The 14,295-nt window shown below is 42.2% G+C and overlaps 2 protein-coding genes across 2 annotated transcripts in view; both read right to left on the bottom strand.

Annotated features, from left to right (window-relative positions):
• Positions 1–30, bottom strand: part of LOC148368184 (uncharacterized) — a 316,699-nt gene extending 316,669 nt beyond the window's left edge. The window contains exon 1 of the mRNA XM_088329674.1: positions 20–30. Coding sequence (XP_088185800.1) covers positions 20–30 — 11 coding nt within the window. The remainder of the gene's footprint in view (positions 1–19) is intronic.
• Positions 31–6,063: 6,033 nt separating this feature from the next.
• Positions 6,064–14,295, bottom strand: part of LOC148368183 (uncharacterized) — a 41,573-nt gene continuing 33,341 nt past the window's right edge. Inside the window, exons 2-3 of the mRNA XM_088330208.1 lie at positions 12,461–12,553; positions 6,064–9,096 (exon numbers count right to left, since the gene is read on the bottom strand). Coding sequence (XP_088186334.1) covers positions 7,457–9,096; positions 12,461–12,553 — 1,733 coding nt within the window. The 3' untranslated portion in view covers positions 6,064–7,456. The remainder of the gene's footprint in view (positions 9,097–12,460; positions 12,554–14,295) is intronic.

Below are 14,295 nucleotides of genomic sequence, written 5' to 3'. Positions count from 1 at the left end.
CGCTAACTCGCGTGCCTACGTGGCGGCCATCTTGGTCGGGGCAACTTCTTGCAATGGAAGTACAGTGGGAAGAAATCGCAACGTCCTCATTTTCAAACTGATTTTCATGTGGCTAACTTTTTATTATCAACGTCAACACTTGCAATATTACGGAACATAAACTTAAAACATATCTAAAAAACTAAAAAATGCTTCTGAAAAAAACACATGATAAAAGTTCAAATGTAACACTGAGTAACGGGAGTTTTGTTGAATTTCCTGCTGAAATATGTTTGTATAGTTTGCGTATAAGTCTTTGGCTCGAAATTGCAATCATTCCTTCATTCTCCTGTTTCTGATATGACATCCCCCGGTTGTCCTTAGGTAGGAAAAGAAAATGACGTTAGATGATTATAGGGTACACGTTCATTTTTGAGGTAGTGATGAGGAAATGAAGCATCATTTACTTTGTCTTCCTGTTTTTGGACCAAGTTGTGTATTTATTCATTCGGCTCGTTCATTTTAATATACCGTATTTTCCGCACTATAAGGCGCACCTAAAAGCCTTTATTTTTTTCAAAAGCTGACCATGCGCCTTATAATACAGTGGGCCTTATATATGGAGTCTCGCAACTAACTTGCAGCCGCCGACTAGATTTTCCCCCGAACGCCAAGTAGTCCGCGGTGTATGCTGGGATTTATTTACCAGCGTTTCTTGAATTGGCTAACCAATGTGTCAATCATCAGTTGAATCGATCACTATTGGCTAAAGTTATTCGGAGGTCAAGGGGCGGATCCTTTTTATCATTTACAGGCTGCCGTTGGCTTAAACGGCAAAACAAAGCCTGCAATTGGCCGAAAAAGATGAATGCGTATAGCACGTGGCTGACGGCATACAGAAAGCATTTTTTTACTATTTTGTATTTGTAAATATTTTATTCTCCTGGATTTACTGAACTCACGGATGTAAGAGGACCACGGCTGCACATTATTATAAACACAACGACTTCGGTGGGTGAGCTACTCCGGCTATATATATTATCCCTGTATCTTGTTTCAGACTGAACTCGATGTTTCTGTGATAAGCGGTGCAGATAATGGATGGAATGGAGTGTCTATTTTTAAATTCAACTCAAATCCAAGTGTTTATTGTCATATGCACAGTAAAGTTGCGAGCGAAAAAGAAAATAGAAACTAAGGAATGGTTGGCATTTCTTGAATCCCAAGACTTTAACCTTCCGAATGATGGAACGATGCATTTGAGTGACATCGTACGGACACCGCATCCGCACGTGTTCTCGACACGTATTTGCGTCTTTGCAAGCTTTGGGAATATTAAGGGAGTAATCAGTTGGACTGAACTATCTGACTGTTTTGTCCACGTTCCCATTGTAGCGCCTTATAATCCGGTGCGTCTTATGTATGTCAAAAATAGGACCAAATACTATTTTTTCGGGGTGCGCTTATAACCCGGTGCTCCTTATAGTGCGGAAAATTCGGTATGTTTTTTTTTAGCAGTTTAAGAGATTTGTTGCTGTCAAACGAGTTCGCCGTGGTAGCCTCTATCTCGGTATCGTTTTTTTTTTGTTGCAAACAAAGCGAGCGGTTTGACGTAGTGAAAGGAAGTCCGTCTCGTTTTAGGGAACCGGCTTTTTCGGCTCAACTCGTTCAAGAGAGCCGGCTCTCCAACGACTCGCTCGCTTTGATGCATTATATGACGAATGCTGATGTTGTATAAAGAAGTGAAGAAAAAAGGGAAGTAGAAAAGGAGAACATGAAAAAAGACAGCTTTGTGGTGATCCATTTAAGCAGTATATTACCAACAATAATTGAATGCAGAAAATGAATTCATGTTTTAAAGAAGAAAATTCTACTTCATTCTATTTGCATGTATTTTTTCCTTCTACAGTGGAACCTGGGTTTTCGAACGCGTCTCAGTTCGAACAAATCGGTTCTCGACCAAAAATTGAGAGAAAATCTTGCTTTGCTTTTCGTTCAAAAAATCGGAGTTTGAACGCTGGTACGCTGGTGGGGGCGATGCCGAGCGGCACACAGGTGTAGATTGTCCCCACCCCTCGTGAAAAACAGTTCTCACGTGCGCATGGTTTGACGTTTTTTGTACTTATGCATGTCATGCGGTTTGTAGCATGTCATGCGCTTGTACAAACCGCGGGCGCCCGCGGTAAGGCTTGCAACACAGTAACAACTTTGACCTAAGCCTAATTAGATAGATAGATAGATAGATAGATAGATAGATAGATAGATAGATAGATAGATAGATAGATAGATAGATAGATAGATAGATAGATAGATAGATAGATAGATAGATACTTTGATCATCCCCGAAGGGAAATTCACATTTCCAGCAGCATCCCTGAGCTGAGAACAATCGAGAACAATCGAAAATAACTATAGAGTTCTACAATGTTTTTTATGGTTTGGTTTGAACAAATTTATTGACACTAATAACAGAAAACAATCATGACAATCTCAACAGCAATTAAGCACATTCACAATATTATATTTCAATATGACGTTTTTAACAGCAAACACAATGTGAGGTTTGAACAACCCTTCTCGAAAATCTTAATAGCAATCAAGCATATTCACAATTTCATCATATAACATCTTTGTTAGTGTCAATAGATCCGTCCAGGCCAAAGTCGATTGTCCTCGGTCTGAACAAATCCACCGACACCAACAGCAGCAAAACAAACACGACAATCTCAACAACCATCAAGCATAACCACAATTTTGTTATATCTGACAATATGACGTGACGATATGACGTTTTAACATTGTTTCTGACATTTTCAACATCAATTAAACAATTTCAGAGTTATTTTCTTTCAACAGTAGTTAACCAGCGTGTAAAGGGCAATACTATTGTGCAAGGGCATAGCTCTGCCATCCCACCCTCCCAAGCTGCATTCTTCCAGTCCTCTGTGTGGGTCCTCTCCCTTCTGTGTGGGTCCTCTCCCTTCTGGGTTCCACAACCCAGGCCGTCACTGCCTGCCGAGACCCCCACAGTGTAGCTCCAGTTAATGGTTACTTCGTAAATGGAAGACAATACCAAAACCTCAGTTGATACCTCAAATAGTAGATGATAACCCTACTTAATGATGCAGACTTGTAAAGTCGGGGTCCCGTCGAAAGTAATCCTAGGAAACAAAATGTATATTTCCAAAGTTAAGGGTGGGAAAAATATATATCGACTATTGTCCGCTGCCACAACAGACAGATCTACAGGTAACTCAGCTTTACCACATTTCCCATCAGCCCGCGTTTGCTCCACCCCTTATTTTTGATTCGTCCGTAGAACACATAACAGAATAAATCTCTAAAATAAATACATGACAAAAATATACAGTTGCAAATACATATTATAAACAGTTACACATATTTACGAAGAAAGACGGTACACCGAGAGAGTTTTCAAAGCTTTAATAATGATATTATAACTTTCATCCCAAACCGTGCCTTTGAAAGGTACCAACACGCTAGTAGGATCACGCTCGCAGTGTAGCAAACATACCAAGAAATAGCTTCTCGTAAATATGAAATTCGCGGTAGATCGTCTTCAACTTCCTTCTCATAACTATTGCCATCAAGGGAAGGTGCTGACGCGAACGTACGATTGGCCTGGGTTAGCTACATCTTTACGTTCATGGTGGTGTTGGAACGGATTCAAATGAAACGATTTTCAGTGATCGACCAAATCGGTTTTCGAACAGAGTTCTGGAACGGATTATGGTCTGATAAAGTTAAAACTTATACAGACTCTATGTTGGCAGGATTACTCAAATAAAAACACAAGCATTAAGGTAAATAAATGTATTAGCTCTGTCCGGTGGCCCCGACCACCTCGGGCGAGTGCCCCGGCCACACTACTCGCCCCCGTGTGTCCAGTTAACTTTAGTCACACAGGAAACAGAAAAATACACCGAAAATGCGACTTCAAAATAAGAGTACAAAACTGATAAACGTACAAGAGATGCAATTAGACTGATTATTGAAACGTTACTTCATGTGTGTGTGTGTGTGAAAGATTGTTTTTATATATAGGAATATAAAAACAAGTTATATTCACACAGTGAATTCTGAGAAATGTTACAACCAAAACAACCAACCTATCATTGTCGAGAACCCAGGTTCCACTGTACAGTGAACATCCAAGCGACTTCATTTTTGAAGTTTTTTCATAAAAAAACCTCATTCATGTCGAGCAAATCAGGATCTCACGACAAAATGTTCATGAACAATATGTATGATCTTTGGTGGGACAGGTACACCGCGGTTACACACATATATATATATATATATATATATATATATATATATATATATATATATATAATTGTTAGGAATCACATCTTAAAAATAATGACTCCCTAATGAGTCACCTATTGACTCCCAACACCTCAGTTGGGTTGAGCGAGGGGGCTGGGAATCCCCTCCTCTGAATCAATCTCCCAAAAGCCACCTCCCACCAGAGGGGATATGGCTGTGATATATATATATATATATATTAAAAATGTACCATTTACCAAATTATTCGATTTAGTTATCTGACTCCATTAACCAAACATAAACTTCATTCACCTAACAATGCGTGCTCATTTCTTTTTGTGAAAAGACGGACAAGAGCCCGGCATTTCCACACGGGGGCAGATTTAATTTCTTGAATAATTAACTCCATCCAAAGCACAGAATCAGTGTCGCTCGAGTCTTCGTCGAGCCTCCTTTCTCCTTCGATCCTCTGAAGTTCTTCCGGCCCGCGCCTTTTTCCGCCAGCCGGCGCGTCAGGAAAACCCCCCACGTGGGCTCCACCACCTCGCCTCGATGTTTGTCCTTGTGTGTCTGGCCTCCTCCGTCAGAGTCCTGTTATCAATAAAACTAAACAAAACTTTCGCATTCGGAACGGCGTGACCTGAAGCTCACTCAGTAAAAATCTTTATTGCACTCGATAAATGTAACTTGTATTTTATTGTATAAACTATAAAATCCTTCAATGTATATGTACATAACATTGTGCCCATTGCAAGTTCTACTAACATTATATAATCCAAATTGGAAGACACAGATATACAAGGTTTTTTTTTCTCGCCTGAATTTGTTTTTGCAACCAAATGCCCGCAAATGAGTGTAGCGTGGGTGTCCTAACAGGTGAGACAATAGCTTGAAGCCTTACCTGGTATCGTGAAAAATTGGATCCCCCCCCCCCCCAAAAAAAAAACGCTCTCAAAAAATTTTGGACCGTGGCCAACCCAATTGCCCAAACACCCAAACAAGTAAAGCACCTAAGTCGGCCATGCTTTGGTCCCTCCAGATGAAACGGGACACAAGAAAGTGGCCGTGTCACTCGGGTCAGGATGACACAACACACTCTTTTGTTCAACAGCAGGGCCCGACAGCTTTCGCTGGTTTACCCCTGCCGCATCAGACGGGTGCCCAGCCCATCTTTGAGATCGCGTCCACAATCCCACTATCCTTTCACAACACCTCTCCACTCCTTCCTATCACCAACAAGAGTTCTAGCTTCCCCTGGATTTAGACCTCTTTCCTCCATCCATCCACGTCAATGGCGGCCTTCCTCTCGGTCTCCTTCCATTGACTTCTGCTCTGTAGATCCTCTCCATGTGTCCAAACCAACCGAGTACTCTCTTATCCACACGCTGGCTCAGTTCATAACATTTCATATTTCGGTTTCATGTTTTCTTACAATGTGGTCATGGTGATTTCCAGTTCCAGTCTCAACTTCATCTTGCTCCAGGAAAATCTAAGTCCCTTTTCTGTGGTGCTCTCGGTTTCCGGCACGAAATTATTCGAAATAGCCTGCGTCTAGCGTTTGTCATGAAGGGTCCAAGTTTAAACACAGTGTATTTTCAACTTTAATCGATCGATTTTGGAGTTATTTGATATGGATAGTGATCAGTTCAGAAGAAAAATAACATCAACCCAAAAATAATGCAGGCAGTTTGATTTGATTAAACTACGTTTTATTCACATGACAAAAAAAAATTATCAAACAAAAGAATAAAGCACATTGTTGACACAAGCACTCAGTGTGAGCAAGGAGGAAGGTGGAAGAAATGATGCAACAGGTTAACAGTAATGATCGATGAACCCGGTTTGAAGATAATGGACTCATTTCAATAATCAGGGATCGTTTTCATAGCGTGCCAACATGGGATATTTGCCCAAAACACCAAAGACAGGTTGTCGCAATAACCCTTTTTGTGTAGTTTTGAGAACAAAAAAGTCCCTCAGAGTGTGTGAGAAGCAGCACATGGCCAACTAGGAAGATGAAGAAATGAAGCTTCCGATCTCTTTTGGCGGCGGACTTCACGGGGATTGTTCTCATCCGGACGACAGGGACGGAGAGAACCACAAGCTCTCCAAGCTTTGGGGCTCTGGTGAGAACAGGCCCCAACCCTGGGGACCTAGGTCGGCCATTTTATTGTTATGATAATCATAATTATCGATAAAAGGCAAAATTTTATGGGGACAAGAGATAAAATAGATCATCTATGACGCATATGAAAATCATGAATCTTTTGAATCCGTATGAAGACTTTGGGGTTACAAATCTCTATGATACAAGTGGAGAGTCTGCTCACTTCCTGTGAAAGAATGTGGCTTTTTTGATGTGCTGGCAGTCAGTGGTTGGACAAAGGTGAGGGCAAATGGTTTTGTAGCCGTTATGTTCCTTTGGACAGCCTGTGTGATACTTAGCCAATTGAATGTTTTTAAGTTACAACAATTTTTGACCACAAACTGAGCAGGCAAAAGTCTTCTCGCCAGTGTGGGTTCTTGTGTGTTATTTCTTGTGTCCAATAATAGTCTGAAAAATAGTCTGAGTAATATAGTGTAATAACCTGGGAAACCCTTTGAGACTCTTGTGTTTAAGAGCTATACAAATAAAAATGAGTTGACTTGACAATATAGATATTTTTTTTCACCACAATGTCAACAGGTCAAAGGCTTCTTGCCAGTGTGGGTTGTAGTGTGTAACTTCATATTTCCATTTTGGGTGATTTTTTTTTACCACAAATTGAGCAAGAAAAAGGCTTCTCCCCAGTGTGGGTTTGAGTGTTTTTTTAATTTCCCACTCTCAATGAATCTTTTACCACAAATTGAGCAAGCGAAAGGCTTCTCGACAGTGTGGGTTCTAATGTGATTTTTTTAAGTTCCAACTGTGAATGAATCTTTGACTGCAAACTGTGCAGGTCAAAGGCTTCTCACCAGTGTGGGTTCTAGTGTGTAATTTCAAGTGTATGTTTTGGGTGAATTTTTTATCGCAAACTGAGCAGGAGAAAGGCATCTCGCCAGTGTGGGTTCTGGTGCGTATTTTTAAGTTCTCATTTTTAGTGAATCTTTGACCGCAAATTGAGCAGGAAAAAGGCTTCTTGCCAGTGTGGGTTAGTTAGTTAGTTGGTAGTGATTTCAAGTGTTCATTTCAGGTGAATTTCTGACCTCAAACTGAACAAGAAAAAGGCTTCTCGCCAGTGTGGGTTAATGTGTGTTTTTTTAAGTTCCTACTTTCGCTGAATCTTTGACCACAAACGGAGCAGGAAAAAGGCTTCTCCCCAGTGTGGGTTCTAGTGTGTACTTTTAAGTCCCCACGCTGGTTGAATCCTTTTCCACAAACCGAACAGGAAAAAGGCTTCTCCCCGGTGTGGTTTCTGGTGTGTATTTTTAAGTGCCAATTTCGGGTGAATTTTTGACCGCAAACTGAGCAGGAAAAGGGCTTCTCACCAGTGTGGGTTCTGGTGTGTATTTTTAAGCTCGTATTTTTGGTGAATCTTTTACCGCAAACTGAGCAAGAAAAAGGTTTTTCGCCAGTGTGGGTTAATGTGTGTGTTTTTAAGTTCCCACTTTCGGTGAATCTTTGACCACAAACGGAGCAGGAAAAAGGCTTCTCCCCAGTGTGGGTTCTGGTGTGTATTTTTAAGCTCTCATTGTGTGAGAAATTTTTACCACAAACTGAGCAGGAAAAAGGCTTCTCGCCAATGTGGGTTCTGGTGTGTCTTTTTAAGTTCCCACTCTCAATGAATCTTTTATCGCAAACTGAGCAGGAAAAAGGCTTCTCGCCAGTGTGGGTTCTGGTGTGTACTTTTAAGCTCTCATTGTGTGAGAAATTTTTACCACAAACTGAGCAGGAAAAAGGCTTCTCGCCAATGTGGGTTAGTGTGTGTCTTTTTAAGCTCCCATTTTGGATGAATTTTTGACCGCAAACTGAGCAGGCGAAAGGCTTCTCGCCAGTGTGGGTTCTGGTGTGTATTTTTAAGCTCGTATTTTTGGTGAATCTTTTACCGCAAACTGAGCAAGAAAAAGGTTTTTCGCCAGTGTGGGTTAATGTGTGTCTTTTTAAGTTCCCACTTTCGGTGAATCTTTGACCACAAACGGAGCACGAAAAAGGCTTCTCCCCAGTGTGGGTTCTAGTGTGTATTTTTAAGTCCCCACTCTGGATGAATCCTTTTCCACAAACTAAACAAGAAAAAGGCTTCTCGCCAGTGTGGGTTAGTGTGTGTTTTTTTAAGCTCCCATTTTGGGAAAATTTTTGACTGCAAACTGAGCAGGCGAAAGGCTTCTCGCCAGTGTGGGTTCTGGTGTGTATTTTTAATTTCCCATGCTCAATGAATCTTTGACCACAAATTGAGCAGGCAAAAGGCTTCTCGCCAGTGTGGGATCTAATGTGAGTCTTTAAGTTTCCATTTGTAGTGAATCTTTTATCGCAAACTGAGCAGGCAAAAGGTTTCTCACCAGCATGGAATTTCATATGCAACTTCATATAAGACTTGCTTCGAAACGTTTTCCCACACTGGGAACATGTGTTACCACCTTCCGGCTGCGAGTCGTCCTCATCCGTTTCCACGTGTTGACGGGAGCTGATGCTTAGAAGCTCCTGCCGACCGTTATCTTCAGGTTGACCTTGATCTTCGGCGGTTGAACGGACCCCGGTCACTCGCAAGACTGGAACAACGTCCTCCTCCTCAACAGGCTCCCCATCTTCTGTCTTTTGCTTCACGTGATAAGGCTTCAGATCCTCCTCAATTTTAACGGCAGGCAACTCTGGTTTGTCCCGGGCAGTAGCAAGATATTCTTGGCTGACGTCTGCAAGACACAAGTCACGTTTATTTCTATTGCCCTCAACTCGATCAGAAGCATTGTCCCCGAGTGCCAAAACGTAAAAAAATTCTAAAGGCTTAGGCGCGGCTGATCAGTAAGTATTAGGCCTCTGGGAATGAAATGCTCGTTTTTAGAGTATAAAAAGGGGCCGGAGGGACTTCCGGCGGCGCTATGAGGTAGACGGCAGCAAGGAAAGTCGCTCGGGACAAAAGTCACCAAAGACTAATGTAATACATACTAGGAGAAAGACAGAAAGGCTACAATTTGTGACTCATATCAAAGAAAAACACTTCAACAAAACATGGTCAAGGAGGGGAGACTTGTTGAGCAAACGGGCGCTAAGGAGAAAAAAGACCGACGGAGCAGAAGGAATGTCATCGGTCGACGAGGGACGCCACTCGGCCATCCTCCGCGAAATCCCTAAATGAAGGCGAGAACATATTGAAGCAGCCGGCGGGAACAAGATTGCCCTGACTTTGTCGCTGGAGCGGAGGCTGGAAGGCATGGAGGAGCTACATGCTAACACGGAAGAGCCAACGACGAGACCAGAAGAATCCATAGCCTTCCTGCTCCGACAAACCGCCAAACGAGCAACAAAGTGGGAGGACTTGGAGTCAAGATCACGACGGAACAAACTCGGTTAAATGGAACATTCCGACAAGGGGACATCTGGATTTGCGCCTTGAGATGGCACAGCGCTCACTCAAGGTAAAGCACCGCCACGGGCAATTATCATACCTTTCACCGACGACAGAGTGAAAGAATCCGTGATGAAAGAGACAAGGTACGTAGGCGAGACCGTTAAATCAACCGAGACGACGCCACAAAAATTCACAAGAAGAGGAAACGAGTAAGGGACGTCATCAAAAAGCTAAAGGAAAAAAACGTAAAGGCACGGTCCCCATATCCCGCCCAGCTGGAGATGTTTTTGGACTCATTTTCTACACGGACAGAGGCAGCAACATGGCTAAAAGAAATGGGGATCGAAGTGGAAGAAGACAACACGGAAACTTTGCAAAAGATGTTGTCAAAGAACATTTGGACCACAGTGACCGGAAAGAAAGAAAGATAGTTAGTTTCTTCATCCCCGCAGGGAAATTCACATTTCCAGCAGCATCCCTGAGCTGAGAACAATAGAATGGAGATTTTCATTTTCAGCTGAAATAGCCAGGGTCCAGGAATAAAGCAGGGCGGAAAGCTTGAGCAACAATGCGGCCAATTTTTCTAACGGCCGCCAGGGTGCGCCAGAGCAATAAAGGAAAGAGTGAGACAGTCGGATTTTGAATTTGTTTGCTACGCAAGAGAAAAAGTGAAAAGTCGGAATGCCTTTGGGGTTCAAAAACAGCGGAAATCCGCGGATCCGCGGAAAATTCTGATCCCTGAATAATAAAACAAAAAGAAAACAATATACAAATACCCAGTGTGACGTGCTAATGCCCACTGTAGCGTGTTCTACAGAGTATCTAGATAGTGCTACACAGAATTCTCATTGCAATAAAATTTGGTAATATGCAATGTAGGGGGTGTGGTTTAATGTGGGCCTTTACTCCGCCAGGTTGAGTTAAAGAGCCTCATGGCATGAGGAAGAAAAGATCTCTTCAGTCTGTCCGTAGTACAAGACAGTGACAGCAGTCTGTCGCTGGAACTGCTCTTCTGTCTGGAGATAATGCTGTGTAGTGGATGGGATGGATTGTCCACGATTGACCTCAGCTTTTTCAGTGCCCGTCTCTCAGCTACTGTTGTCAGGCCGTCCAGCTCTGTGCCCACAACAGAGCTCGCTTTCCTCGCCAGTTTATTGAGACGGGAGGAAGAGGGCGCTTGCCACAACTGTCTCGTAGAATATTTTTAGGAGCTTATTGCAGATGTTGAAGGAGGCCAGCCATCTGAGGAAGTCAAGTCGGCTTTGGCCTTTCCTACATAGAGCTTCTCTGTTGGCAGTCCAGTCCAGTTTGTTGTCCGGAAAACTTTCACATATTGCTTCCTCCCCGTCAAATCACTTGGAATCCATTGCAAAGCCACGCCATATCTTTCCAGTTTTTTCAATAGTACATTATGATTATTGGTATCAAATGCTTTTTAAGTCAAAAAATACCCCGACTGCGTATCTTCATTCGTGTTTTCGTTTCCTGTTGACAAACCTCACTAAGGTAACTTCAGGGCGGTTCTCACCTCTTGATAATGGATGGCATGCTTCGATGGATATCCCTTTATGACTCCTAAAAGCAATGAGCTGTTGCTCAGCAGATTCTTGATCGCCATTCGTTGCAATACTTTTATCGGCCACAGCCTCGGCATAGGTCCGAGGTTTCATGTCCAGACCGGTGATGATAAGAACTCGGTGCTTTCTCCTTCCAAACCCATAGAAGCCAAAATCGCGGCGCACATTTGCAGCTACGTTAGCTTCACATGATTTGCGCCGTCTCGAAACAAAGTTTGCAGACCGCTTATTCGGTATTACTGGACTTCCCATTTAGGGCTGCACGATTTTGGGGAAAAAAAGGAGTTGCCATTTCTCAGACCAGAATTGCAATTTCGAGGCGATTTTGGAATTTCTGTGCTAGTTTTTTTTTTCAGGGAAAACAAACATTGTGACGTGCCAACATGACTCGAGATGACGTACTTAGAGATAGAGAGTTACAAAATAGCAACTATAGATATAAAAATCAAAACAGAACTGCAGTTGGATAAATAGTCTTTCTTGTCATGATAGAAAAAGACAACGAAATTGGAGGGTTACTGCATTCAGCGTAAATAAACGATGAAGAGACCGGCAAGCTGCACGCTGCAGTCGGGTCCCCGCGACTTCTGCGACGTCTTTGTGATGATTGAAATGAGAAAGTCGGCGTCAATTTCTAGAAAATTCGGTCGAGGGGAGAGAAAATAGACGGTGAACGCCGATGATAAAAAGATTCGCGAATATGAGAAATGTTCACAGTTAAGCAAATGTGATGTCTTCGAAACGGCCCTAGCGCACGTGACTGATTTAGAAATAAGGTACGTATTTTGAAAGAATGAGCGAGACAAAAGCCCGGACCTTTTTCGAAATGAAGGTACGGTGGACGTCGACGGCCAAATACGAGATGTCGAATGTTGTGGGAAGTATATATTAACTAAGGTTAAGGAAAGTTGAACCTGAAATGAACTCGAAGGAAACAGTCTTGGAGCTGACAATAGCCTATTGCCTGGCGGAAGTCTTGACCCGGGGGCGGGCAACCATCACGAGTTGTTTAGAGCAATGCCATAAGGAGCTTTCCCTTTTTGCCATATCTCCTCGCTGCGTATTTTTTGGGGCCACGCCCAACGACGTTCTCTCCAAAATAAGGACGCTGCGGAAAGTAAAACGACCAACCTGCTCTGTTCAACACAATTTGGAGTATCTTGTAAACAGTTCCTGGACACTCTGGTTCTTGCCACGCAGTAGAAAGATGGTCTTCACCGATGTCTGCAACACACAAGTCAAATCGCATTTTTTTGTGACGCCTTTACTCACAGAAACTCACAAAACGCGCAGAACACCATTGCCACATCAACCTGATCTGAAAGCTACAAGAGGGCAAGGAAAGACTCAAAAAAAGGTCAGGATGCGGAAAATGAAGAAACCTTGGGAAGGGACCGCACATGAAATATACAGGAAGTCATGGAAACAGGGTTCATACTTTTTTTCATGGCCAAATTCGAGCACTTTACAAGTACTCTCATAGCCATTTTTTTTCTCCAGTACCTTCAAAAGGAAAAAAAAAATCCAGCGGCCATCAGAAGAAAGTTTTTTTTGTTGTCGTCTTTGATGATTAAAATAAAGTCGCTATCTTGCTCCTAGCGCATACTTTGTGCTATTTTGGGATGTTCCCATCCACGACCTACGATCTTTGTGAAAGGGCTGCTATAAACTGACATCGATTCTGCCATTGTGCTTCAACAATGCCTGTAGGGGTTGCATAATAATAGATTTCAATACGAAAGAAAAAAAGGAAGGTAATGAAAAGCAGAAAAATGAGCCAAATTTGGACTCATTCTTAGGATACGAGTGCATTCAATCTTTCAATCGACTGCTGATCTTTTGCTTCTTGATCTTTTCACTTATTTGAATCTGAATTTTTTGGGTGCTTTTCATTTGTGTTTAAATCGGTCAAGAAGGAATTGCAAATTGTCTATTTTAGCACTGAAGAGTTAATATTTGTAATTGATGTGTTCATGTTTTGCATTTTCACGGATTTTGTCTTCAGTGTGTAAAAAGCTTATATTGTTTTACAATTTGTTTTGGTAGATCTGCAATTATTTTGATTGAATGTGTCCTTTGGGGATCCCCTGCAAACATATATGACTAACTGTTGAATCATTTGGTGAATAATGTTATATTATTATTGATAGTACATCACTAAAAAGAAAAACTTGGAGGAGCTGTTTGGGAACCAAAAGAGCCGGGCCCTTCTCAGTATATCCGGATTAGAAGAGCCAGTGTACTAAATAGAGTTGTCCTCTTGAGCCGCTTCTTCATTTATTGCATGATCTATAGAGTCAGACTGCCAATCTCGTGGCAATGGCGACAATTTCAAGCACTTCGCCCAAAACTCAGGAGGTAGAGCGCTCGTCTCGGGATCAAGGGATCCCAGTTCGAATCCCGGCTCGTCCGTGTTACATGTCGAAGTGTCCTCGGGTAAGACACTGAACCCCTAATACCCCCAATACGCAGGTTAGCACCTTACATGGCTGCCAACCGCTATTGGGAAATGTGGAGCACATTGTAAAGCGCTTTGGGAAGTCATTGACTTAAAAAGCACTAGAGAAATGCAGATCATTTCATTTCTCCCACTAGGGGGACATGGCTCTGGAATAATATATATATATATATATATATATATATATATATTATGTGTGTGTAACAAGTGTAATAATAACTTAAGTTTTGTTGAAATTCCTGCTGAAATATGTTGTATAGTTTTTGTGTAAGTGTCTTGCAACGATGAGTCAAACAGCGCCACCTGCTGGTATGGGGTAAAGTTTGGGCTTCTGATTTTGTGATTGGAAGGCAGGAGTTAGTTGGCAGTCTACAGTGCGCCGCTAACGGTAAGCCACGATCTTTCGATGCTCCGAAAAAAGTTAATTGTAAACATTAAAACCACACCTGACAAATCTCTCTACATGCACAGTAATGCGATTGATGTTGTCAGGCTGTTTGGATTTATT

Source organism: Urocampus carinirostris, chromosome 3 (assembly GCF_059441175.1).
Source record: "Urocampus carinirostris isolate Australia breed hairy pipefish chromosome 3, RoL_Ucar_1.0, whole genome shotgun sequence".
In the NCBI taxonomy this organism is placed as follows: domain Eukaryota; kingdom Metazoa; phylum Chordata; class Actinopteri; order Syngnathiformes; family Syngnathidae; genus Urocampus; species Urocampus carinirostris.
Note: the sequence above shows the minus strand (reverse complement) of the source record. Positions and strands in the feature narration are given on the sequence as shown.